Raw genomic sequence first — 27,269 nt, forward strand, 5'->3', positions numbered from 1 at the left:
CAGAGGCAGAGGCAGAGGCAGAGGCAGAGGCAGAGGCAGAGGCAGAGAGGCAGGCCAATCTCCCTGAGTTTGATGCCAGTGTGGGTCTACCAAGTGAGTTCCAGGACAGACACGGCTACAAAGAGAAATCTTGTCTCAGAAAAAAAAAATTTCTTGTGGGTGAGTGGGGGTACTGTTTTTTTTTTTTTTTTGAGACAGTCTCACTACTGTAGCCCAGGCTGGCCTTGAACTTGCAGTCTTCTTGCCTCTGCTTCTTGAGTGCCACCAGAAAAGTCTACAGTGACCCATGTGGCTCCCACCTGAGGCTCCCACTCATTTCTTATGCTGCAGGGATCTAGAGGACTCAGAAAAGGAGACACTGAGGCTGGCGTGCAGCTTGGTGATGGGGCTCAGCATACACGGGCGTTGGGCTCTATCCTTGAGAGAGGGACAGGAAGATGAGAACAGGGCTAGGGAGGGGAGAAATAGCAAAGGGGTCTGAGGCCAAGGAAAGAGGTGGGATCTGAGGAAGGACGTTGTAGACAAAGGAACCAACAGCATGTGGTGTTGGGCTCACGTGTAACAAACCCATGGGAGCTTCACTGAGGAGCTACTGCAATGTCAGGCCAGGCTCAGGAAAGCAAAAACATAATATTGTAAGTGAATTTTCATTAAAGACCCCAAATGATCCTTGGTTCCATTTAGTTTTCAGATAGAACAGCCACCTGACTGTGCAGTGTGATAACCCAGGTGTGTCCAGAGAAGGGCCTTGACTAGAACAAGAAGTTTTCTCTGGGTTCCACCAGAAAAAAGTCACAACAGGTAAATGGGTGGGTTGAGAAAGTGTCTTGTCTCATTCCACTACTTTGGGAAAGAATCAACTCGTTAGTTGTCGGGGGCTCAGCCTCTCAGCGAGCTGGGCTCAGTCCAGCTCAGTCTAAGCTTTACTTCCACAAATATGGCTTTGTAGAGCACGTGTTTAGCGTGAACAAGGCCCTGGGCTCCATCCCCAGAGAACAAATCACTCTCATGAACACCTAGCATCAGGTTTTGTTCATACCTGTGTGGCTTCAATCCCTCACTAAGTCTCCCCAAGAGGATGTGGTCCGGCTGGAGCCTGAGGATGCCCCAGAAGCAGACAGACACTCCTGGTGCTGTTTGTCTCCTTTCTTCTTCGTTACTGTATCCTAAGTACCTTGAATAGGCATGATATCAGCAAGGTGCCAGATTCAAAACGGACGAAAATGTCCAGGGAGAGGCCGCCCTTCTTCATCTGCCTAGAGGCCAGCAAAGGTGAAACCAGAGACATCGAAGCCACACACACGTGGTTTACCAGCTGGTTCTCACCACACTAGCCAGGTGGCCTTGCTCTCAGCCTTGGCTTGTTTTCTCTAAGCCTCAGTTAGCTTGTTAATGCAGCTCCTACCAAGAGGTGGCAAAGATGAGAACTAGCACAGGCAAGCTGGGCATCATGGCTCACATGTGTTATCCTGGAACTCTGAGAGGATAACATGTAGTAGGGAGGTTGTCTCAACATCGAGTCTAACCTAGGCTACAAACAGTGAGTTCCAGGCCTGCCTAGGCTATGCGGAAGATCTTGACTTGAAAACAAAAACAAAAACAAAGGTCTGGAGAGATGACGTAGTGGTTAAGTGAGAGCACTGATCCTAGCACATTTCCAGCACCCACAGGAAGCTCACAATCTGTGCTCTAGTTTCTGGGGATCCAATGCCCTCAGTGGTGTCTGTGGACACCAAGTATGCAAGGGGTGCACAAATATTCTGGCAAGATGCCTATACACATAAAAATAAAATGAAACAAAACAAGAGAAAAAAAACCCAAAACTAAATATAAAAAAATCAAACCAAACTCAATGAATTTAAAGGGTCTGACACTCAGCATGTGTACAGCTATACAGTGGTGAGTTTGTTTATTTTTGCAGTGCTGGGGATGGAACCCAAGGCCTTAAACATGCAGAGCAGGGACTGTGCACCTGGGTGGCACCCAGCCTGCAACTTAGTGGTTTGTTGGTGATGTTAGTACCATCATGATACAGGCTTCCTTCTCCTCACGTTGCACGTTCCCCAGCCTCTCAGAGAGACACAGCTAAGAGTCACCCTGCTTCTACTGAACTGCTCTAGCTGAAGTTCTTTAGTTTGAGCCTTACAGGACAAAGGGCAAATCTTTTTTTCAGTCAAAGTCGACACATTGGCTTTAAAGCTCCACGGGAAGGGGGTTCTACCTCCTGTCAACGGGGGAACAAGGGGATTGTGTGTACACAAAAACTTACCTTCTCGTAGTAAATACTTAAGCATCCCAGGGCGTATGCCAGGAAGAAAGCCTACAACAAAGCAGGAGAGAACTCATTAGAAACACTGCTGCTCTCCTAGGGTGGATGTGGGGCTTAGCGGGGGAGAGACTGCCTAGCTCACCCTTAGTTCACCCCACATCACCCAACAGAAATAAAAATAGCTTCCTGACAAAGCCAACATGCCTCCAAACCCCCATCTATCCCAACAGCCTCATGCTGTGGCTTCCGTCCAGGGCAGTCAGATCTCTGATCCTCAGGCACCCGGGGGACAGGGCAGTAAGCAGTACTGAAGGATGACACTGGGTTACTTTGTATTTTATTGACTGCTGTGCTGGCAACTGAAGGAAGGCCTCCTGCATGCCTGAACTACCCTGCTAAGCTATAGCTCAACCTGACTTTTCTCACGTCAAAGTATTTTAAAAGGCATGAGATATGCTACCCACAACTAATCACAAATGGCCCCTGCTTCCTCATGTAGGGCAGGAGAGTCCTTGAGTAGAAACAGGACTTGGTTTCCTTCTTCTCCTGTCCCCAGCCTGTGCACACATGGCAACAAGGGGCTAGAAAGCTGAAGGGAGCAGAAGTGTCCAGGGATGAGAGGGTGCAGGGCCTAGCACCCCAGTGGCTTCCTTGGAACCGCCCATAGCCACTGATGTTCTCCATAGTTAGGGTTCTCCAAGCTCTCTGGAGGGCCTGGGTGCCAAACTCAAAACTATCTGCCTCACTCACGCTCCTGCTGGGTGAGGAGGGCATAGGTGGAGGAAAAACAGACCAAAGCCTGTGGTGAGATCACAGCAGACCTATCATTGCCAGCCCCCACTGCGATCTGCAAACCAGGACCAAAACAGGACACATCTCACTCAGTCTTGATTTAGAAAAGCTATTCTTCATAAACACACTGTTTAGAGCAGGGTGTGGTAGCTCAGACCTGCTCTGGGAATATGCCCAGGCCCTCCCCCTCCCACCCCTGCTCTCTGCTGTGTTAATGGCCTTTTCCTCACCGCAGGCTCCAGCAACTCTTTGGCCTCTGCTCCAGAGCACTTGCTTTTGCCTGGAAATCCCTCCCACTCCTGCGCCTCTCTAAGGCAGAGCAGAGACTGACACTGTTGCCTCAGCCCACACGACAGGCCAGCTCCCCTCTGGGTTCATTGCTTATGCTGAAAGAATGAAAGGAACCATGATCCCTGCCTTGGCGAGGCCCAAGCAGCTAGATGCACTGGGGGCTTTTGCACCTGCCTCAGCTTGCTGCTCCAGGGGCCTTCGCGTCCTGAGAGAGGGCATACTTCTCCCTAGGAACTTAATTTGGCTTCACTCTTGTCACCATTTCCTAACACTGAACACTGCAGTTTGTGGGTGGACCAGGATGACTGAAATACCATAGAAAAGATAAAGCTGTCCTTAGGTGGACAAGTTCCCTGCATTTTTGCAAATTTGCATTTCTTGGTTCAGAATAGTACAACGCAGAAAAGGAATCTACCTCACTCAGAGGATCATGGGATGAGGCCCAGCAGACCTGAGCTTAAGCCTTCACTGAGGTGGTTTAAAATATTTGCATTTTTATTTTATGTGTATGGGTGTTTTGCCTACATGTACATTAAGTGTACCACGTGTGTGCCAGGGATCCAAAGAGGCCAGAAGAGGGCACCAGATCACCCGGAGCTGGAGTAACAGATGGTTCTGAGTCACTGTGTGGATGCTGGGATCAGAGCTTGGGTCCTCTTGAGGTTAGAGTCAGTGCTATAACTGTTATCTCTCCAACCTCATTGAGGTATTTTATTTGGAATCAGGACCTCACGAGGCAGAGGAGGGAGGTCTGTAGAGCTGGCTTCATCAGCAAGCTTTCTGTTTTGGGGATAGTGTTTCCATCACATAGCGTATTCAGGTTAGGGCCCACAGCACTGCAAAACCACATCTTGAAGACAGAACTCTCCAAAGCTATGGAGCAGCCTGGCTCTGTGATCACATGACTTCCTAAAGGAGAGCACAGACTCACAGTGTGGCGTCTGCCACGGCCTGGTTCAAGAGCAAGACAGGCAAGAAGCCAGCTGTGGAAGATAATATCAGCACATCTGAGTGACAGCTGTTATCGTCCAGCAGAGGAAAGGACAAAGTCACTCTGAATTCTTCTTAGTTTATGATGAGCATCGACAATTTAGAGAGCGAGAAAACCTCTTGCTATAGGGGAGAGAATTAAGGCATGGCTGACTGGGCACCTACTTTAGAGTCAGGAACCCTGCCAGGAGAGACATGAGCATGCGCCTTACATTTGTGTGAAGTTAATGTGATGTCTGATACTGACCATGAACTCAAAGGGAATTGTTACATTGAATAAGCAGAAGGGAGCACATCTGAAAGACTTACTTTTTCTTAAGAGTTCCCTTAGAGCTGGGCGGTGGTGGCGCATGCCTTTAATCCCAGCACTTGGGAGGCAGAGGCAGGCGATTTCTGAGTTCGAGAGTCCGAGGCTAGCCTGGTCTACAGAGTGAGTTCCAGGACAGTCAGGGCTACACAGAGAAACCCTGTCTCGAAAAAACAAACTAAAAAAAAAAAAAAGAGTTCCCTTAGTATCCTCATCCTTCTATAAGCCCTGATCAAACCAAATTCTGGTGGAGTGGAGCTCATTTTAAATTTAGAGGAAAGAACAAACAAACAAATGCACCTGCCATTCTGTGCATCAGGACAACAGAATCAGAGATGAAACTGGGGTCATCTCCACCCAGGGATGTCAGCATCCTTGGTAAGAGACGTGTATGTAGTCACCTGCTTTCCCGTAGAGGCACCTGACACATGTCAGACCTCATGTGATCTTCACTATAATCCTCTGAGGGAAACATCCTGGCAAGTCACCCATCAGAAAACCAAAGGAAGCCACCTCTCGTGTGCTATGCTGATGAGGAAAGTATTTTCTCTCTGCTTTGTCTTTTGTTTTTTTTTTGAGACAGGATTTCACTGTGAAGTCCTGTCTGACCTGTAACTTTAATATGTAGACCAGGCTGACCTGGAACTCACAGAGATCCCCCTGCCTCTGTCTCCCAGTATTGGGATTAAAGGTGTGGGCTACCACAGGCGGCCCTATTCATCCTTGTCTATAACTTCACATCTATCTTTACCACGGGGGAGCAACCCCAGGGTTGGAGGCATGCTAAGCAAATGCTGTGCCAAGGTGTTGGGACACCGATGAGTGCCATCTTGTTTATTTCCATTTATCATCGGCAGCTCACAGCAAATGCTTTAGAGTTCAGGCTCTACCATCAGATGGCTTAGGTTTAAGTACTGATCTTGAGCGAGGAATTTAACCAGCCTGAGGTAGTTTCTTCCCAGGTCAGAGAGATCACAACATGATCTAGGGTAATATGAGGACTTAGGGAGATAACACACAGACACGTTAGCAGAGACACTGGACCATACACATAGGACGTAAGGCCAGCACACTCGGTATCCCATTGTTCTCGTGTGTGACTTCTTCTTGAGCCTTGGAGCGGAGCCCACATAATCGTGGGCCAAAGGGAGACACACCCCTGTGAATGTTCCATGGAAACAACTGAAGCAGAGGCAATCTCTATGGTACCTGGGAATGGATGATGTAGGCAAGGCAAACTGGGCAGGTGCTGTTACATGAACCTCCCTTTCCTCCATCCCAACTGCAGATCCCCAAAAGAACAGGAATGAGGTCTTTTTCCTGCTAACATCTCCAGCAGCTACCCTGGCAGATGCAGGAGGCCCCCCTGAAATGCTGACTGAACAAAAGACTACAAGAGGAGGGACACTTCCTACTTAGGCCACTCCTCTAAGGAACTACCAGCTTCCCTTCCCCCAAAAGTCAGCCACACCTTACAGGGAGGCTTTCACCACCTAAGGATAATTACTGTGTGCAATGATAAAGAGATTGTGGTGCACATGAACCACCAGAAGGAAGCATGACACGTGTGGCCCCATGGTGTAATGGTTAGCACTCTGGACTTTGAATCCAGCGATCCGAGTTCAAATCTCGGTGGGACCTTCTTTAATTTTTTTGTAGCTGGGATTATCTTTCCTTACATTTCTGCCGGGCGGTAGTGGTGCACGCCTTTAATCCCAGCACTTGGGAGGCAGAGGCAGGTGGATTTCTGAGTTCGAGGCCAGAAAAAAAAAAAAGAAGGAAGCATGAACGTGGAAATCATTACAGGAACCACAATCAGCCAGGCCCAGAAGGCCAAATTCTACAAGGTTCCCCCTTCAAGGTGGAATCTAGAGTTAAATGTATATGTGATGTTCACCAAAGTAGAAAGAAGCCGGTGAGCCGAGGGGGTCTTCAGGGCGGGGCACTGGGAAGAAGAGAAGGTACTGGGATCCCTGTGAGAGCAGGGCTGTGTTTATCTGAGGCAGCGAGGGGTTCAGTAAGAGGGGAACAAGGGTTTGGGGAGTACAGAGGAGAAGAGAGAAAGTATATCGACATACATGTACTGAGAAGGCTAGGCTGACTCCACAACAGATTTCAAACTAGCAGTTAAGGAGACTAGGCCGACGAACTGGGTCAGTCCAGGCAAGCCCAAGCAAGTCAATTACTAATAGAAAAAGCCCCAGGCTCCAGCCTTCACACTATGATAATGGTTTCAGAATGTCCCTAGAGAGTGTAAGATGAAGCCCATCTACCCTGGGATTCCAATGTGCTTTAAAATGAGCCTTCGAGCTCACTTGCTTGTCTATCTTGGTAATGAGAGACCCCAGCACGACAAACTTCTGCAGAATAAAACAGTCTTTGCGTTTACATACTATTTGAGTCCAAGGTATCACTATGCAGTGAATCATGGACACTTACAATACCATAACGAAGCATTTCAAAGCATAATGAAGCTTTGCATGCTAACTTAATTTTAAGTAAAAACAAACAAACAAACCAACCCGTGTGAACAAGGTTATAATGCCACAGAGAAACATCTGTGGCAATCACTTAAGTTAAAGGGTTCATTTGCATCTGTGTGGTGGTTGCTAGTTAGTTTCTGAAATTTCAGTTTCCACTTCTTTTCTTCAGTGCTGTGGTCTAGGGAAGGAGCCAGGGCCCTGGAGCCCCATAGGGAATCACTCCATCATGGATTGACGGCCCCAGCGCTGGCATCCAATCTATACATCATAGCTTCTTAGAAGAACTTATTCATTGGGCAAAGCTATATAATGTAGTATTTAGCACTGGGGTTTTTGTTTGTACTGTTTTTGAGATGAGTCTCAGGAAGCTCAGGATGGCCATAAATTTTCTATGTAGCTGAAGCTGGCCTTCAATTTGTGATCCTTCTGCCTCCACCTCCCAAGCACGTGCCACCACCATGGCGTATCTTTCTTTAACTGCCCTAAGCTGTATTTTTGCATACACTTTGAGGCTGGGTTATGGACCTCTTTCCACATGGTTACTGAGCTGCTCCAACACTGACTGGAAATGAGATTTTCACTGATTACTGAAATCCCATCCACCAATAGTCTGTTTTAGTCTCCTAGAGCCCAGTCTTTTTATTTGTACACTTTAGATAGTCTAACCTTTTACTACCGGCTATGACATTTGTTGTTTGAATTGTTTTGCTCTTGGGCTGGGGTAGCTCAGAGGCAGAACTCTTGTCCAGCATACACAAAGTCCCAGTTTGGCCCCCAGCAGCTTCTGTACTTCTTTAGCTAGTTTCAGAATTCTAAATGAAGGTTAGGAAGTGACACAGGGGAAGAGATGCTATGATCCTCTCTTCCTACCAGCACAGGAACAAGTCTACAAAGCAGACCCTCACAGCCGCTCAGCTCAGAGGGGCTTCCCTGAGCTTACAGGGAAGCTGGCTTTAAATGTGGAGATGGAGAGAAATCCCAGCCCTTTGAAAAGGCACTCAAAAGGCTGTAGTAGAACTATAGGATAGGATCAATATCTTAATAGTAGCAAAAGGTAATCAGATATTTCTGTGTGAAAACTGTAGCTAGTCACATGGATGGAGTCTGATGCTTGGACACCAGAGGGGAGACGGGAACATGCAGAAAGGACAGGCTGGGCTTATTTCATTTTTGCCCAGCCTCTCCTGTCCATGAAACTGAGAATGTTCTACAAGGTGTCTAGCTTGGAGGTCACATGCGCCTGTTTGGTAGACAAAAATGTGGCTGAGGCAACTGGATAATGGAAACTTGCATTTACTCAGGTTTAATTAGTTTAAGACAGTCAGGTGTGGCCAGTGGCTACTGAATCTCAGGGTGGATTATCTGAGGCAGGGGCTATAAAATTCAGGCTAACCTGGGATATGTAGCAAGAACCTCTCTTAGAAGAAGAAGGAGGAGGAGGAGGAAGAGGAAGAACAAGAGGAAGAAGAGGAAGAGAGGGAAGAAAAGGGAGGGAGGGCTCAGATAAATCTTTCAAATGCTCAAAATTCCTTTTGTTTCCTGGCTGAGGATTTGAACCCAGAGCTCTCACACACCATTTTAGTGATTTCACAGAGCTACAGCTCAGTTCCAACATACTCTCAGATGGTGAAACAGGCTGAGGATCAATATCCTAGTAGGTGATGTCAACATTTAACATTCTATACAGAACCATTGTGAAAGTGGGTTCATGTGTACAGTGTACAGGGTTGGACTCACCCAAGGCTGAGAGCAAGATGCACACACACATACCTCTTCTAGGCTGAGCTGCAGATACTCAAAGATCCTGTATGGATTTCTTCTGCACACAAGTTTCTTTCTTTTCAGCAACTACAAAGAAAGAAAGAAACAGAGAGAGGGGAGGGGGAGTTAATTCCCAAATGAGCATTTTTTGATAAACTCTCAATGGGCTACATAGCCCAGGCTAGCCCAGGTTAGCCCAGGCTGCCTCAGCTATGGTGGGATTTGGTATGTACCACCACACCCAACTTGACTCTTTTCTCATCAAGGTTTCAGAATATTGTCAGGTTATTCTATTGGGTTTTTCATACTGTTGGATAAAATCTGTAAAAATATATATAGATTTTAAAAATAGCCCATGTGGGGGCTAGAGAGATAGCTCAGTGGTTAAGAGCGCTGACTGCTCTTTCAGAGGTCCTGAGTTCAATTGCCAGCAACCACATGGTGGCTCACAACCATCTATAGTGGAATCTGATGCCTTCTTCTGGTGTGATAGAAGACAGTGACAGTATACTCATATACATAAAACAAATAAATAAATACTTAAAAGAAACCTATGTGGAAAGGATATTCTGGTTCTTCTTCTGCTAATATTATCCTGTGGATTTTCCCTGAAGATGGGATAACTGCACTGTTGAACTTAGTGTCTCCCACTCACAAACTATGTACTTGAACTTAGGTGTCAAAACTTCAGTTGTGGCGGAGATCAGGCGATTACCCTGAGTTTCTTCCTCTCCATACAATGCATAGAGAATTACTGGTCTTGCTTTAACTTATTTTAAAATTTTTTTTTTAAACTTGAATTTTAGCAGAAATAGGCCTCACATCTGCTGTGCAACTGGGGCTGTGCTTCAGGGCTGGCCTCAGAAACATCACACAGCCCTGTGTTGACAAGAGGTCTACCCAGGAGCAAGTGAAGGGCATCCGGTTGGGCTGACAGCTCTCACTGGCCAGCAGGAGATGTGACTGACAGTCTTCTAATCTCCTGAAACTGTGGGTGGCACTGACCCCAGGGGCACACTTTTCCTATCCACATCCAGTCCAGTCATGGTAAAGTCTGCATTAGTGAGATCAGCAGCGACTAGTACAGGAGAGGGGTCCTAACACGGCAATGAGAGCAGTAAGGACTGTGGGCTCTCTTTAAAAAGAGACCAACAACAATGTTCTGACTGTCGCTGACTGTACCTGAAGCCCAGATAAGGGGAGCAGGGCATGTTGATCACTGTACCTTCTCATCTGGCGCCACCTCCTCCTCCTCCTCCTGGACATCACATAGCTCTTCCTCTACGAGCACATACTCGTGAGCAGCCCTTCTCTCTCCTGCTACTTGGCTGCTGGCTTCACGACAAGGGCCATCCCGTGAAACAAGGGCTTCCTGGCTATGGCAGGGGGTCTGGGGCAGAACCTCAGGGTCCTCTACCACATGCCCATTAAGGCTAGAAGGACTAGCCACAGCCAGTGTGGAATGGCCAGGCTCCTCCTTCAGGCAGTCTGAGTGTGGGCTGAGACCCTGCAGGTCATCTGACTGTCCGGCATCTCTAGTGGTCACAGAAAGTTCATCCTTTCCCACTCTGCCTTCCAGGGAGGAGTCTGCCTTGGAGCTCAGTGGTTCATGCTGTGGACTCTCTTCTTTCCCCTTCCTGCAAGGAGGCTCAAGTGGTTCTGTGTAGTCTGTAAGAATCTTCTGCACAGTGCTCTCATCATGGCCCTGCCTCCGCATGAAATCTCTGGCCCATTCCACTCGATGCTGATACCTGCCGACAGAAACACCGTCAACAGCACACTCAAGTCTCAATGCCATGACAACAAAGTGACCAAAAAAGCCTACAAGCTGGTCCACCAAGATGCAGAGTTTTTCTCAAGGGTAGCTTGCTGTCTTCATTCTCCTAACTGTCTAGCAATAAGCATGCATCATTGACCCTTTGATATCATTTGTTTATTTTGACAAAATTAACCTCCATTTAACAAAATGTGAAAATATATATTATTTAAAACCAAGAGATGCTGGTAAATAAGGCAGAGAAAATGTTGCCTTTGACTGGGATCCATTTTCTTATTTTTAATCTTGGTTATCACACTGTTTCCAACAGAAACTCCATTCATAATATAAGATCCTTTGTTTAGCATTGGAAAGTGAATTTCAATTGATACTTTTCACAGTGCCCAGGACTATCACTGGATATGGGAAAAAATGATTTGCCTTATACATAGTTCAAGTTGGCTTTCTGTTGTGATGAAACACTCTGACCAAAAGCAACTGGTAGGGAAAGGGTTTATTTCACCTTAGAGCTTACAGGCACCACGAAGGGAAGCCAGGGCAGGAGCTCCAGGACATGGCACAAGCAAAGATCTTGGAGGAACTTTGGTTGCTTCTGGCACACTCTCTAACTCACAATCAGTTAGCTTTCTTATACAGACCAGAACCATCTGTCTAGCGATGGTACCACTCACAGAGGTCCAGGGCTCTCCGTCAACCAGCAGTTGAGAAGAATGCTTCTGTAGACCAATCTGACAGAAGCAGTCTTCAACTGACATCCAAGATAGCCATCACATACATGTCCAAACGTTTGAAAACGAGTTCCCATAATAATCCTCAGAGTAGTAACACATTAAATTTCTATACTCAAAGAGCAGAGCATTGGCCAAGGCACAAAGGCTCTGGTGAAGACAACAGGGCTGTGTCAGGATGTTGTTGGGGTGTGTTCCTGTGACATGAGAACACAGTTACAAACCAAAGATCAGCAGGAGGCTGACCTCTGTGGCAAACACGAGTGGCTCTGCCCACCTTGAAGATACATGTAATTTCATTCCTTCTCTATTTCACCTGTGTGCTCAGATACCCAGATATATATTGGGGTGCACACACTATCCAGCAGGCAAACTGACTTTTGCACCTAGAAAGCTGGTGTCTGCTTCACTTTGGCTTATTGGAATTCCAATCTGTTCACATTGGTTTTCCTATGCACAGACGAGCATACATCCCTGTATACTGGTTTGACTCATTCATGTATTACTATTCAGCAAGCAAGAGCAAGTAAGTGCCCTACCACTGAGCCTTACCTTGCTCTTTTTTTTTTTTTTTCCTTTTTTAAGGTCTGATTTATCCAGGATAGACTTGAACTTACCAATTCTTTTGTTTCAGTTTCTTGAGTAGCTAGTATTACAGGCCTGTACAACCAGGCCTGGCTGAATCTTAGATTTAAAGACTGAAACATAGCTGGGTGGTGGTGGCACATGCCTTTGATCCCAACACTCTGATCTCTTAAGTTCGAGGCCAGCCTGGTCTACAGAGTGAGTTCCAGGACAGCCAGGGCTACACAGAGAAACCCAGTCTCAAGAAAGTGCCCCTTCCCCCACCAAAGGACTGAAACATGGCAAGGCTGCTCTGAAACCTGTACAACAACAGACATGGTTAATCTGGTATTGCACATGTTTGGGGCTTAGCTCGGACTCTGTCTTTCACCACGGTGTAGCTTCTACTTCTATTCCTCCTCACACAAAATTGAGAGAGAGAAAGAATATTGGAAGCAGGACTGGCCAAGAACACTGAGGGCTGCAGGCACCACCAGAAGCTGAGATTTGCAGGAAATGTCCTCCTGTGCCCTCCAGAGGGAGGTGGCCTTGCTGATAACTGCATTTTGGACTTTCGGCTTCTAGAACTGAAGATCCGTTTTAGTTGCTTTAAGTCATTGAGCCTGTGGTCCTTTGGGGTGCAGCTGAAGGAAACATAAATGAGCTGGGACCACTTCTGGACGCTCAGACTGCAGACACTGCAGTGCTAATAAGTGATGCTCTTCAGGGAGCATCTGTCTGGGACTCACATCCTCAGGCAGGTGTGGCTTCTCATTATCTCCACAGCAGCATGATCAGGAGGGTCCTCACAGCCTCCATCTTGCTTTAGAATCCTAGCTTTGAGTATGGTGACCTGAGCACTTGGCATCCAGGGATGGAGGTTCTGCCAGGCTCTAAGTAAGGCTGGCTCCAAGGCTAGGCTGGGAACATGCCTCCCTGATACTCTGCTTGCCTGCAGGGCACAGCCATGAGTCTGTCATCATGGACTAGAATGTGGGAACATCACTGTGGACTTACGTGGACATTATGCAGAGCATAAAGAGGCTCTATAGAGGGGCTAGGGTCTGAACTAGAGCATACAAACAATGAGGTTTGGGATGAATAGACACCCGTTTTGTTTTATGAAAAAGAGACTTGCTGGCTAGTTTTATGCCAGCTTGATGCAAGCTACTACTCATGTAAGGGCAGGAAGTTTCAATTAGGAAGAATCCTCTATAAGATCAGGCTGGAGGCAAACCTGTAGGGCATTTTCTTAATTAGTGACTGGTGGGAGAGGACCCAGCTATTGTGGGTGGGGCCATCCTTGGGCTGGTGGTCCTAGGTGCTATAAGAAAGCAGGCTGAGTGAGCAAGTCAGTAACCAGCATCCCTCCATGGTCCCTGCATCAGCTCCTGCCTCCAGGCTCTTGGCCATGTTTGCATTCCTATCCTTGGATGATAAACTATGGTGTAGAAACACTAGCAGAATTAAACCCTTTCCTCCCCAAGTTGCTTTGGTCATGTTTTTTCATCACAGCAAGACAAGACAGCCTCAAGAAAAAAGGACTACTCTCTAGCCCAGGCTAGACCAGAACTCACTATGTAGATCAAGTTGTCCTTATACTTACAGCAACCCTTCTGTCTCAGTGCTGATATTACAGGCATGAGCCACCACTTAGTCCTAGTCTTATTAAGGGACCGATAAAGCCCATGCTACAGAGAGATTCAAGGTCTGGCCTTGATATCCTGGAACTGACCCTGAACCCAAGACTATGAGAGCTGGCACAGAGAAGAGGGCTGTGGGCTCAGTATCTTGGGCTGTACGTGGGATTGTGGGGGAAGAAATCCTGGGAGTGACCCATCGGGATCAGTTAGGCACCATGCAGGTGACTGTGAAGTTGGGGGAATGCTTCCAGATTGTCTAAGAGGCACTGACAGGGACTTCTGTGAGACCCTTTGACTCTACAGTGGAGAGCAAGCAAGAGGGCAGGGCCATCTGCCCACATCCTCTGGGAAACCTACTTAGAACACCAAGTCTCAGGACTTTATAACACATTCTAGAGACGACAGCAGTTGGTGTTTTGGGAGGGTGACCTGAACAAGTGACACATGCAGATGGGATTTGACCCACATTAAATCCAGACTCAGTTCTCAAGCATTATCTACTCGTACGAGAAAATGAAGGCACAGAGTGTTGTCATCACAGACTACCTAACACCAGATCCGAGAAGACACAGCCACACGGAAGCCAAGGTAGCCCTCACTTACTTCTCTGAGGTGATTATAGGCATGTCTGTCTGCACATCTGGAACAGAAAGACGTTCTATTAGTTCCATACAGACTTGTTTTAAAAAAAGATTTATTTATTTGTTTGTTTATTTCACGTATATGAGTACACTGTTGCTGTCTTCAGACACACCGGAAGAGGGCATCAGATCCCATTACAGATGGTTGTGAGCCACCATGTGGTTGCTGGGAATTGAACTCAGGACCTCTGGAAGAGCAGTCAGCGCTCTTAACCACTGAGCCATCTCTCCAGCCCCCATACAGACTTTCTTAGAGGGAACAAAATCCACTAAAACCCTAAAAAGACAGATATTTTCAAGATCCACAGTCACACAGCTTAATGCTAACCGTCTACTGGCCACAGCCAGCTTCTGACCGCCATGTTTCCCTGCATCCACAACCTCTTGCTGGCTCAGATGGGTCCTAGGAGCCTTAGCCCCAGCTCAGAAGCACAGATATGTAAGGGGACAGTTCATCTGTGGAATGCTTAGGCCCTGCGTGTAAGCTTAGATTTCATTTTCCCTTTGTGGCTGGAGAGACCCTTGATGGTGGGGTGGTTTGGGGTGTGGAGTTGGCTTCAGCTCGACCTCTGGGTGTCAGCTAGGACAAGGCCTTTCTTCCAAAGTGTTTTTCAGGTCACTCAATGGTCTACCTTTTACTCCTACTCCTCATTCTGCCTTTAGGATAAGTTATCTCCTTTCCCAAACTCAGCCTTGTGGTGGTTTGAATAAGAAAGGCCCTTATAAGCTCATATTTGAACACTTACTTGGTTACTAAGGAGTGGCACTATTTGAAAGGATTGGTAGGTGTGGCCTTATTGGAGGAAGTGTGTCACTGGCGACAGGCTTTGAGGTTTTGAAAAGCCTATAGTGTCTTTCTCTCTTCCTGATGTCTGTGATCTGCATGTGGAATTCTCAGCTGCTTCCCCAGCCCCATGTGGGCCTGCATGCTGCCATGCTTCCTACCATAAAGATAATAGACTAATCTTCTGAAACTGTAAGCCAGCCCCAACTAAATGCTTTCTTTTATAAGAGTTAGCACGGTCATGGTTTCTCTTCACAGTCACAGAACACTGAGATAAGCCGCACCTGCAGGCTAAGGGAGTTTGACTGGAGGCTCCTCAGCTCGATGCCTCAGAGGAGGCAATGAGTCTGCTGAGATGGATTCTGGGGTGGTTTATGAAGCAGAGGCATTCTTTTTTTTTTTTTTTTTTTTTTTTTTTTGGTTTTTCGAGACAGGGTTTCTCTGTGTAGCCCTCGCTGTCCTGGAACTCACTCTGTAGACCAGGCTGGCCTCGAACTCAGAAATCTGCCTGCCTCTGCCTCTCAAGTGCTGGGATTAAAGGTGTGCGCCACCACCGCCCAGCTGAGCAGAGGCATTCTGACAGGAGAAAATTGACAAGTCTCTCTCATGAAGGCTGAACAGCAGGTAACTGTTCCCTAAGACAGCTATCTCTGAGACCATCAGTCTTCAAAACTATGTCGGGAGACCATCTGTCTTTAAAGCTAACTCTCCATTCAACACTGTGTCCCGTTTCAAACCGTTCCAGACTTGGCTGGCTCCCAGCAATAGGTCTGAGCCACTATACTTAGCTTTAAAGAAATTCTTTTATAATTTTAAAAATAAATGTATGTATGTATGTATGTATGTATGCATGTATGCATGCATGTATGTTTGTATGTATCTACTTATTTATTTATTTTGTGGCTTTTTCAAGACAGGCTCTGTAGCTCTGGTTATCTCGGAACCAGCCAGGCAGGCGCTGAACTCCCGAGTCCTGGGATCAAAGGCATATACAACTATGCCTGGCAATTTCTTTTATGTTTTAATCTACTGGTTAAATTGTCATGAAGATGCCTTGGAAAATGTATTAGGATAAAAGAATTGTAAATTAAGGAGTTATGCATATTAATTAGTTTTAAATCTTAAATTCCATTTATTTGTGTGTGTGTGTAGAGGTCAAAGGACAACTCAGGAATCAGTTCTCTTTTTCCACCATGTGGGTCTGTGATAATTTGACTACATCTGGAATTAACTAAAAAGAGGCAAGCAGCTGGATACAGGTGTGAGGAGTTCTTCTTGATTGGATGACTTGAGGTAGGAAGACCCACCCTAAATCTGGGCCACTCCTTCTGACGGCAGCCCACATAAAAGGAAGCCCCAGAAGAAGGAAGGTTTTGCTTTTTGCCTGTATGCCTTCACTCTCACTGGCAAGTACATCTATCCTGCTACTGCAGCATTCCTTCTCTGGCATTAGAGCCTACTTCTTCAGGATTCCAAGGTATACTAAAGACCAGCTAAGGCATTCAGTATTGTGGCCTGAAGGACTGTTGGATTTTTGGACTGTCTGTCAGGAGACAGCCAGCCACTGTTGGACTAGCTGGTCCATAGCCTGTAAGCCACTCTAACAAATCATATAAATATATATGAACAAATCCCCACATATATACATACATATGTATATATAAATATATGTATATCACACACACACACACACAAACTCTAACACAGGGTTCATCCGGGAGATCTAACTCAGGTCATAAGGATTGGTGATAAGCACTTTTATCTACCAAGTTGTCTCACCACCAGCCCCATATTAATAAAATGTTTAACAATGCCATGGTTATTGTAAATTCTACCTCTGCAAATGAAACACCAAGCTCATTTTCACAATAGCACAGGCAAGAACTTCTTACACACAGCATCCTATCAGGCAAAAGCATAACCAAAAAGCCTCAATAATAGTTTTCCTGTCTTTGAGGGGCAAAGGATTGAAATCAAGGCCCTTCGTGTAAGACTTCTAACCATTCCAGAAGGAAAGTGAAATGCATTTCCAAGAACTATAAAAGATCCTTTGGCCTGATCTGCTGGCAGATGGGAGATTCTGAGTTCAAGGTCAGCCTGGGCTAAGTAGTGAGACAGTTAAAAAAAAGTCAAGCTGAACAGAACAAATAGCTCTTTTGATGCAAATTCTTATAGCTGCTCTGTTCTTTGCTGTCAGTATTGTCTCTCTTCCAGAACTTACCATCTCACCAGGACATGTAAACACCAAAGGAAAGCTACATGGCTTACCTTTCCATCTGGCAGCCAGCTTGGGATTGGAGAGTGTGAAGTTCGGACGACTTCTGGAAAGAATGCCTTTTCCAAAGTAACCCTTTCAAGAAGAAACATGGTTGACGCCCAGTTGTCAGGTCTGCAGCTGCAGTGGAATAGAACTATTCAACAGCCTCATGTTTCCCTGATTTCCTAATGATCATACATTTCCACCTCTGTAGTGTGTGTTCATGTGCATGTGTGCACATGTGGGTGTGTAGGTGCAGTATGCATATGTGGGTGTGTAGGTGCATATGTGCACATGTGGGTGTGCAGTTACATGTGGGTGTGCAGTTACATGTGGGTGTGCAGTTACATGTGTGCACATGTGGGTGTGTAGGTGCATGTATGCACATGTGGGTGTGTAGGTGCATGTGTGCATATGTGGGTGTGTAGGTGCACGTGTGCACATGTGGGTGAGCAGGTGCATGTGTGCACACGTGGGTGTGTAGGTGCACATGTGCATATGTGGGTGTGCAGGTTCCGTATGCACATGTGGGTGTGCAGTTACATGTGGGTGTGCAGTTACATGTGTGCAAACGTGGGTGTGTAGGTACACGTGTGTACACATGGGTGTGTAGGTGTATGTGTGCACATCTGTAAGCCATCAATGTTGGTTCTTTCCCATGGGCTGGGGTCTGAACTTAGGACCTTGTGTACTCTTCTCATGGATCTATCTCTGCAGCCCCCAGTTCAGTACCAGCTCCTCTCTCTCATGATGAATTACGCTGGCTTGTGTCCAGCATCCGGAAGGCACCAGAACAGGCAGGGGCAGCTTTTCTCACATGTGGCTCAGGAACACAGTGAGAATTATAACCACATAGGGCTCAGGAGTGAGAACTATAACCACTGCAGACCTAGGTGTTCTTGGATTCCTTTGTACTCTGGAGAGGAAGTGTTCCTCTCATTCCTGCTGGTTCCCCTAAATACATAATTTCCCTGCTTTTCATTATAAATGAACAGAAAAAATCAAATACTAATAAGATGATTAAAACTTGTCCAGTATGTGTAAAGCCTCATTCTACCTTATTCACAAACAAAGGCCTCAGCAGGGAACTGTAGGCAGACAGGACCCAACGAGGCCTTAATGCACAGGTCCACAGGGACCCCAGGGCTGAGGCCACTGACATTACTGTAAACGCTCTAAAGAATGTAGAAGAGAAGCAGGATGCCCATCATCTGTCCTGAGCTGGGAGCAGGAGCAGGATTCACTGTCATAGGTAAATATCTTCCAGAGGGAATGACAGGTACAGTTCAGAGGTGGAACACAAGACCCTCAGTGCAAACCCCAGAACCAAACCAAACTAGCAAACCTTAACACTAGACTGTGGTGACAGGAAACTACTCCATAAATTTATAATGTCACTGAATTAAAGGTATGCTTATAAGGAGTGAACATCCTTATAAGGCTATAAACTATATCTTAATCAGTTTATGTTAAAAAAAACAATTACTTTTTAAGAGCCAATCATTTAAATTTTGTGTGTATGGGTGTTTTGCCTGGATGTATGTCTATCTGCATATCACATATACCTGGAGCCTTCAGAGGCCAGAAGAGGCTATTGATCAACTGGAACTCTGGGAATCAGATCTGAGATCTTTGGAAAAGCAGTCACTGCTTTTAACTGCTCAGCCATCTCTCCATCAGACTGGCTTTTAAAATGTCCCAGCAATAAGAAGGACATGGAGAGTGGGTCTCATTTGTCATCCTGCCTAACAAGTGCCCAGCAAGGACAGAGAGCAGAGATGTTGGGGAACTTTCCACAGGCCCTGGCTCATGGGCCCCGTGCCACTATAGTGACCTCTGAGAAGGGACAGAAGTCAGTGGGGGGGTGACTGTCAAGTTTTTACTCATTATCTTTCTGTAAATTACTTCTTTGTCTTTACACAGCTTTACCCTACGTGTTGTTGGAATGTGGGTTTGTGGTTGGGCGTGTCTAGTTCTCAGGCTCACAGTTGAAGCCTGAGAGCTGGCTTATGGTTTGTTCTGGGAAGGAATTGGGAAGGGCTTACCTTCCCGTACAGCTGCTCCATGTCTTCTGTGCCCCTCACCACTACATTGTTGCTAATCATTTCAGCCTGGAATATGCGGAATTCCTTCCTGGGACTTTGGTCCTGAACAAAGGGGATAGGCAGTGGTGACTCGTAACTCTCATACACTCTTCTTTTCCTCTTCGGAGCACGGAACACTGCCTCTGCCATTCTGCAAGGATAACAGGTCTCTAGAGGACAAGGGAAGGAACCCACTCAGTAACTGCAGAACAACAGAGCCAGCCCACTCAGAACCAGGATCACGTGGTCTCTTGAGGAAAAGCAGAATATTTGTCAAACAATGAACTAGAAGATACCATGTAACAAGGACATCGGTCACTGAGGTATCTCAGACGCTAAGACCTCTAAGAAGCCAGTGCCATTATTTTAACTGTAGCTGCTAACCTGCCTTTAAGGACAACATACTTTCTTTTCCTTGACCAACAAACATTCGGCATCTCCCAGGGACTGCTAATACTCAGAAGTACTGGATGTAAAGTGGACGAAGAGATAAAACCAAGACTGTGTCCTCGGCAGAATTAGTCTGGTGAGACATCCGTCTTCTGAAGATCCACCTTGAAAAACATCAGATTCCCCGGGGGAAGTCAGTCATCAGGGTTCTCTGTTTGCTTTATTGAGACAAGTTTTGTGTGGTCCAGGTTGACCTTGAACCATGCAGGTGAGGATGACTATGTAGTCTTGGTCCCCATCTCTACTCTCCAAGTGCAGAGATCTGAGGTGTGAGTCGCCATGCCTGGCTCCCACTTTTAAAAAGGAAATCTGTGAATTACAGCAGAGTCACTGTCATTTAAGGGCCAAGTATGTCCCACCAAACGCCAGTGGGTGTGTGCAGAGACTTTGACACAGAGGGAAACATGGACCAAGGAGGTAAAGATAGAATATCTGACAAGTGAACGTGGGTGCTAGCTTCCACAGTGTACACACCCAAATCAGCAAGTAGCTGCATCTTAGCTGTAAAACCTTGGGCAAAGTCCCCCAGCCTCTGGGCTGTAGTTCACCTATAAAAGGGGAGAAAACCAGCTTCTCACAGCCATGGCTCACCGAGTGCTTGGGACAGGACCTGGCAGAGTGGCATCACCCATACTCTGATGGTACTGGTTTTGGAGTGAGCACCAGCCATGCCATTAAAAGTCAAGGCAACATTCGGGTCAGTGAGGCCTGTAAAGGGCCCTGTGAATGACAGCAACAGGACCTCTCTGTGGGTCCCGCTCAGGCACAGTCTGCATCTGCTCACTGTGGGCTAGGTCTGAGCAAGATGCCACACAGCTACCAACCAGGTAGAGAATTACCTAGGAGCATCCAAGGAAGCTGAAGACCTCTTTACTCTGGGTCTTATCCTGACCCAAGAAGACAAAACAAGCGTGGAACACACACAAAAGCAAGTCTGATGTACCATGGAGCTGCTGCCAGCGACCAGCACAAAGCACTGCTGAGCCACAGCCCATGCAAATATGTACATTCCAACTGAAAGATGCTTTGCTAGGTAGGTGGGGGATTTGAACCTGCAGCTGTCTAGGGTCAGGTCTACACATGACTTAAACTGAGAGGTTACAGGGAGTTCTCAGGTCACCTACATAATCCCTCACAAAGGACAAAATACGACTGATGACCTGGATGCCCTTGCCCTCAAACCAGCATTCATTAGGCAAGAGAGAGTTGGGCCTGAGGAGGTGGGTGGCTTTTACATTTCATGACCATTAAAAAGAAACGATGTGGCAGGAGCACTGCCTGCTCCTTTAGAGGATTCAGGTTCCATCCTCAGCATCTACACAGCAGCTCAGGCCCATCTGTAACTCCTGTCCCAAGGATCCAATGCCCTCTTTTGGCCTCTGTGGGTACTGCATGCGTGTTAAGCACAGACAAGACACACAGGCAGGCAAACACTGGATGATGATAGTAATAACAGAAACATCAAGCCTTGGCCAAGGTGTTCATGGAATTTCCCATGAAGCCAGGAACTTCAGTAAAGACAGGGAAACATGGACTAAGGAAGTAAAGTTAGAACAACTAACAAGTGAGTGTCAAAGATACCCATGCATGGGGATGTAGAGAGGCCTAGTAGTTAAGACACTGGATGCTCATCCGGAAGACCCAGGTTCAATTCCCAGCATGCACATGGTGGCTTATACCCACCTGCAACTCTAGTTGCTGGGAATCAGATATCCTCTTCTGGCTTCCCTGGGGAACCAAACACTCAAGTGTTACATGTCAGTGCAGATACATAGATGCAGGTATTTATGTATAGGGTAGACCAGACCAGGACGGTCTGGAGGACTGTATATAAAGGCTTTTACTTGCTTCTCTTCCTTGTGCTGGGGATTGAACCCAGGGTCTGGCTCATTCAAAGAAAATGCTCTATCAAAGGAGCCACAGTCCCAGCTCAGTCATGTTTTTATTCCCACTATACAAGTGAAAAAATAACTTTCATATGTGCGTGCATGCGTGTGCGTGCATGTGTGTGTGTGTGTGTGTAAATGTACCTGCAAAGATTGTTAAGGAGAAACCTGGCCATGCCGTACGCCAAAGCACCACAAAGCATATTTCTGTCCATCAAAAGCAAGATCCGTCCTTTATTCTTCCCCTAACCTGCTAGCCTAATACTCATTTTAAATTTTTGGTTTTGCTGACACATGGTCTTGCTATGTAGCTTTGGCTAGCTTTAAACTATGATCTTTCTGCCCCAGCCTCTCATGTGCTAAGTACGACTAAAGGCATGAACCATCACACCCAATGGTGAGCCCACCCCCTTTTATATGCTCCTAAGTGTCAATCCAAGCACGAACCACACGGGAAGAGGTGGATCCCTATCATTTCCCAACACTCTTGGATCAGGTGTCAAAGAAGCCGCCCTAATGCAAAACTAACCCGTGGTATTTATTTATTTATTTATTTATTTATTTATTTATTTATTTATTTATATGAGGCCACACGTAGCCCAGGCTGGCTTCAAACGTGACACATAGCTGAGGATAGCTTTAAAAACAGCTTGATACTCTTGCCTCCAGCTCTGAAAGTTGGGATTACAGGCAGGCAGCAGCACGCTTGGTTTGATGCGGTGCTGAGTACAAATACGCTGCCAACTGCGTCCCATCCTCGCCCCTCGTGGGCTCCTCATCATTTGAAAACACACTTTGATCTGTGTTTCCCATGCACAACTCCAGAGAGGTGCAGGGCTTAGGGCCAGGGCAGACCAGCTTGGGTCTGCGGCAGACGGCATCTGTCAGCGAGAGCGAAGTGCTCGGTAGCCCTCAGGACGCTGTCCCCATGCGCGCTTGAGTGACAGCCAGCTCCCACCTCACTCACGCCTGAAGCCGCTCACACTCTGGACACAGAACACAAACGACCCGCCGGCTCCCGAACCTCCCGTCAGTCTTACCTTAGGCGGCCACGCGCGCCCACCGTTACCCGGCAACCTGGGGGCGGTGCTGCAGCCGTCAAGCAGTGCGGCCGCAAAACCAGCTGCGCACAGCCGCAAAATCGACCGGCTGCGTCCAAGCATAGCACGCCTGCGCACAGGACCGCAGATGGTACCTTCCGCCCCAACCCTCAGCTAAGTCTAAAGAGGAAGGTAATTTATCCCTCCTTAATCCTCACAGTAATCCCACAAGATCCATTTTCCCCCCTTTTGAGGTTACATAGGTCTCACTGTATAGCCTAGGTTTGCCTGGAGCTCACTAGTCCAGACTGGCCTTGAACTCAGTGTGATACGAGATTTTATTCAATAATGAACCCCAATGCTATAAGGGAAGATGTGCCCACTGGAGCAATAATGGTTGGAAGGTTACAGAGGCAACCAACACTTAATGACTGGATCTGAGGTCTGTTCGACAAAGAAAAGTCATGCCTGGTATTGTAAACTTGATTAAAAGCCAGTGTCTCAGGAGGTCAACGACTCTAAGAAGAAGCCTACTAGTGTCTTGTTACTTCCAAATGTTTTAGTTATACCCACAGATTAGTGCTGCCTTCATCCCTGGCTAGAGATGCTTCCCTCTGCAGAAGGTGGTGGTGACAATACAGACTCAGTACTGATCAAAATGCTGCCAAGTGACTGCAGAGTGCTCAGCCTTAAATGGGATATCTATATAAACCCTTGCTGAGGCTGAGGAAACACTGAAAAGGGGGAGGTGCAGAAAGAAGGCACAAGCCAGAGGATGGGAGGATGCTGTGAAATGTTGACTTCTGGGCATGACAGAGCCCATGGTCTTCACGAACTCACAGAAGACTTGTTACCTACGTAAGGCTTGGCCAAGATCAAGCCTGAAAGATCAGTTAACATTCTAGCCGGCAGTACTAATTGTATCTGATGGATACAAGAAGATAAAAGGCAAGGAGAATGAAGATAGGCAGGGATGTGTGGGCAGGTAGGGGATGGGAGAGGAGAGTTGGGGGTGGCTACAATCAAGACACACTGTGTGAAACTGTTCAAGAATACACAAAAGATACTCAACAGCAACAACAACAACAAAACGTAAAACAAAGAATACAGACAGGCAGTAAACAAACAAACAAACAAACAAATTGTGTCAGGTGTGGTGGTGAGTGCCTTTAATCCTAGCACTTGGTAAGGAGAAGTATCCAGATCTCTATGAATTAAAGGCCAGCCTGGCCTAGATAGCAAGTTCCAGATCAGCTCAGACTGTATAGTGAGAGCCTGTCTTTCTTTTCTTTTCTGTTCTTTTCTTTTCCTTTTTCTCCTAGGCGGGGGTGTGAATTAGTAGCAGAGCAATTGCCTAGCATGCAGAGGTCCTGGGGTCCATAAACACAAAACAAAACATAACATAAAAAATGTATTTCTCAAACTTCCAACCTTTGCTTTCTTGTTCTTTCATATTCTTCATATCTCAACTTTGATTTCCTTGTTGGAGTATTTGAAAATAATCCTTACCCAGGCATGGTGGTATATATTTATAGTTACAGATACTAGGGAAGCTGAGGGGCTAGCATCATCTGAGGCTGGGAGTTCAAGGCCCGGCAGTACACTGAGACCCTTGCTTATCTCTTAAAGGAACAACAGGAAGTGGAGTCCTGTCCTCACACGCCTTTAATCCCAGCACTCGGGAGGCAGAATCGGGCAGATCTCTGAGCTCGAGGCCAGCCTGGACTACACAGAGAAACCCTGTCTCAAAAAAACCAAACCAAACCAACAAACAAAAAAACCACCACCAACAAGAGGGGCTGCAGAGGTGGCTCAGGGGTTAAGAGCACTGAACACTTTACCAGAGAACCTGTGCCCAATTTACAGAATTTACTTTGTGGCTCACAACCATCTGTAATTTCAGTCCCAGGGGATCTGATGCCCTTTTTTTGGCACCAAGCACAGACACATGTGTAGGCAAAACAGTCATGTGGCAGTACACTTTTTTCCTTTTGTATATGTGTACACTGCAGCTGTCTTCAGACACACCAGAAGATCCCATTACATATGCTTGTGAGCCACCCACCGTGCGGTTGCTGGGGATTGAACTCAGGACCTCTAGGAAGAGCAGTCAGTGCTTTTAACTGCTGAGCCATCTCTCCATCCTGGCAAAACGTCCATAAACATAAAGTAAATCAATTTAAAAATGAATAAAACAAGAACCTTAAACATTATATAAGATCTCACTCATGATATCCTAGTATGAATCCCTTAATGTATTATATACGTGTAACACAGGCACACATGCTTGTGTCAACTGTGTAGTAGATTCTATTTCTGGTAGTCATGTGTATCCTATAAAGTTAGCAAATATTGACCTGTTCTTCCCAGGAGAACCCTGGGCTGGCTTCTGGGAGCCTCTGATCACAGCTTTTTCATCCTGTGGTTGATATAACCTTGTTTCATGCTGGTGGTTCTATTTAAAGCCAGTCTCTGCATTATCTGCTGCTGATTCCTTAACATTGACCTCACAGGCAGCAGTGCAGTAACTAGTGTGTGCCAGGGGCTTATCTGAGTCGTATTTCCTCCAGTAAATCACATTTCCTGGCTGAGCAACACTGCCTTACTTCAGCACTCCGCTTGGGGGCATTTGAAACACTGAAATCACGGGTAAAAACCCACAAGAGTGTAGAAATCTTGGCATTCACTAACCCAGAAAGCATGCTTTTGTTTGTTGTTCTGAGATCTGGAACTAGAAGGTGGGCTTCTTGTGGGCAGCCTCAGCTGGGAGTGTGCACATGGCTGACTCAGCAAATCTGTGAGGGATTGCAAAAGTGAGGCCTCATTCTGAGGACACACACACTTAATTTCAGAATTCCAGAGTAGTGTTAGAAACAGACAGAAAACAGTCTAGCTGTCACATAAGGGAGTGCACGACTGAAGGGAAAGTAGCTGGAGAATGTGATTATTTCTTCAAAAGGGTGTAACTGAGACCCAAACCAGGCTAGTGAGCACTCGGGGGGCAGGAACTTCATAACAGGTGATGCCTCTGTCTCTTCTCCATTGGCTGGGGGCTGATCTCACAGACTTTTTTTTTTTTTTAAATATTTATTTATTTTATGTATATGAGAACACTGTTGCTATCTTCAGACACACCAGAAGAGGGCATTGGATCCCTTTACAGATGGTTATGAGCCACCATGTGGTTGCTGGGAATTGAACTCAGGACCTCTGGAAGAGCAGTCAGTGTTCTTAACCACTGAGCCATCTCTCCAGCCCCCGATCTCACAGACTTTTGATATTGGTTAGTTTTAAAAGAATCCAAGGCAAAGACAATGAAGGAAAGGAATTAGATTTTCAGGTCATCAAGTTCTGGGAATGTGTGTGGTTCTGGGAATAGTGCTTTGTATAAACAAAAGTTTTACCAGGTAGGGGAGATTTATGGAATATCTATCTATCTATCTATCTATCTATCTATCTATCTATCCATCCGTCTATTTATTTATCTATCTTTTGAGACAGGGTTTCTGTGTAGCCTTGGCTGTTCTGGAACTCACTCTGTAGATCAGGCTGTCTGCAAACTCAGAGATCTGGCTGCCTCCACCTTCTGAGTGCTGGGATTAAAGGTATACACTATTTTTGATAGAATAAAACAAGCAAACATTTCTATCAGTATAAAGGTCATCTGTCTACTACATAGTAAACACAGCTGGAAATGGGCTTCAAGTCTTTTGTTTGTTTGTTTTTGTTTTGTTTTTCCAGATAAGGGTTTCTTTGTGTAGCCCTCGTTGTCCTGAAACTCACTCTGTAGACCAGACTGGCTTCAAACTCAGAGATCTACCTGCTTCTGCCTTCTGAGTGCTGGGATTAAAGGTGTCCCAACTGTCTGGGGACACCAAGTCTTAATGCAAGTCATGAATGGAACCACCACATAATTTTGAAATATATTAAAAAAAAAAAAAGTTATCCTTCCCTACATACTTTCTGTTGGGGGTGGGGGTGGGGGTGGAAAGGGGTTTGAAACTGTTAACTGTTAAATTTCAAACTTGGGACAAGCGCCTATTTAACATATCAAAGTAGACCTGGTCACCAGGTTCTCCCAGCATCCCTTAGTCCCTACCTGTTGCGCCCACCCTTGTTCAGCAAGGATGATGTGGCACACGAGTTCTTCTCCAAGTAGTTTATTCAGGAACCTTGAACAATCTTCTGACCCCAGGGGAAGCGTCTCCCAGGCTTAAGTACTCTAGGACTAGTCTACCCCCGTCTGCCACGTGGCAACAGCAGATAGGTCCACACACACGGAGACAAGCCAGATCGCCAGCCACAGCCAAATAAGGACCTGTTTACTCATAAGAGCACTCACCATCGGGATGGCGGAAGGCGGAGACCGGTGCCATCTTAAGGGCGCAGCACTATGCAGCTCTCCACACCTACCTGTTACAGGGTATGGCTGGCATACCCCTGCCCTCTACCCTGAACTCTCCAGCCCAGGGGCTGGGCTAGGGCTGCCCTTCTCCCAGAGACTCTTCCCTATGGAACTCAG

General features: G+C 46.5%; 1 protein-coding gene and 1 non-coding gene across 4 annotated transcripts in view; one reads left to right on the plus strand and one right to left on the minus strand.

The window, feature by feature from the left end:
* Tsen2 (tRNA splicing endonuclease subunit 2) overlaps window positions 1-26,926 on the minus strand; it is a 34,694-nt gene extending 7,768 nt beyond the window's left edge. Inside the window, exons 1-7 of one of the 3 annotated variants that reach the window (XM_028753484.1) lie at window positions 26,847-26,926; window positions 19,333-19,541; window positions 17,299-17,380; window positions 14,209-14,245; window positions 10,119-10,644; window positions 8,903-8,980; window positions 2,270-2,320 (exon numbers count right to left, since the gene is read on the minus strand). In XM_028753484.1, coding sequence (XP_028609317.1) covers window positions 2,270-2,320; window positions 8,903-8,980; window positions 10,119-10,644; window positions 14,209-14,245; window positions 17,299-17,380; window positions 19,333-19,521 — 963 coding nt within the window. In that variant the 5' untranslated portion in view covers window positions 19,522-19,541; window positions 26,847-26,926. Of the gene's footprint in view, window positions 1-2,269; window positions 2,321-8,902; window positions 8,981-10,118; window positions 10,645-14,208; window positions 14,246-17,298; window positions 17,381-19,332; window positions 19,542-22,665; window positions 22,692-22,747; window positions 22,805-26,846 lie in introns of those variants that run through there. The other 2 variants (XM_028753483.1, XM_028753485.1) reach the window with 2 other exon arrangements.
* Trnaq-uug lies at window positions 6,219-6,290 on the plus strand. The gene has a single exon. It is a non-coding gene; the product is annotated as a tRNA-Gln (tRNA).
* Window positions 26,927-27,269: the final 343 nt, after the last annotated feature.

This window comes from Grammomys surdaster, unplaced genomic scaffold (genome assembly GCF_004785775.1).
Source record: "Grammomys surdaster isolate TR1022 unplaced genomic scaffold, NIH_TR_1.0 125950, whole genome shotgun sequence".
Taxonomy (NCBI): Eukaryota; Metazoa; Chordata; class Mammalia; order Rodentia; family Muridae; genus Grammomys; species Grammomys surdaster.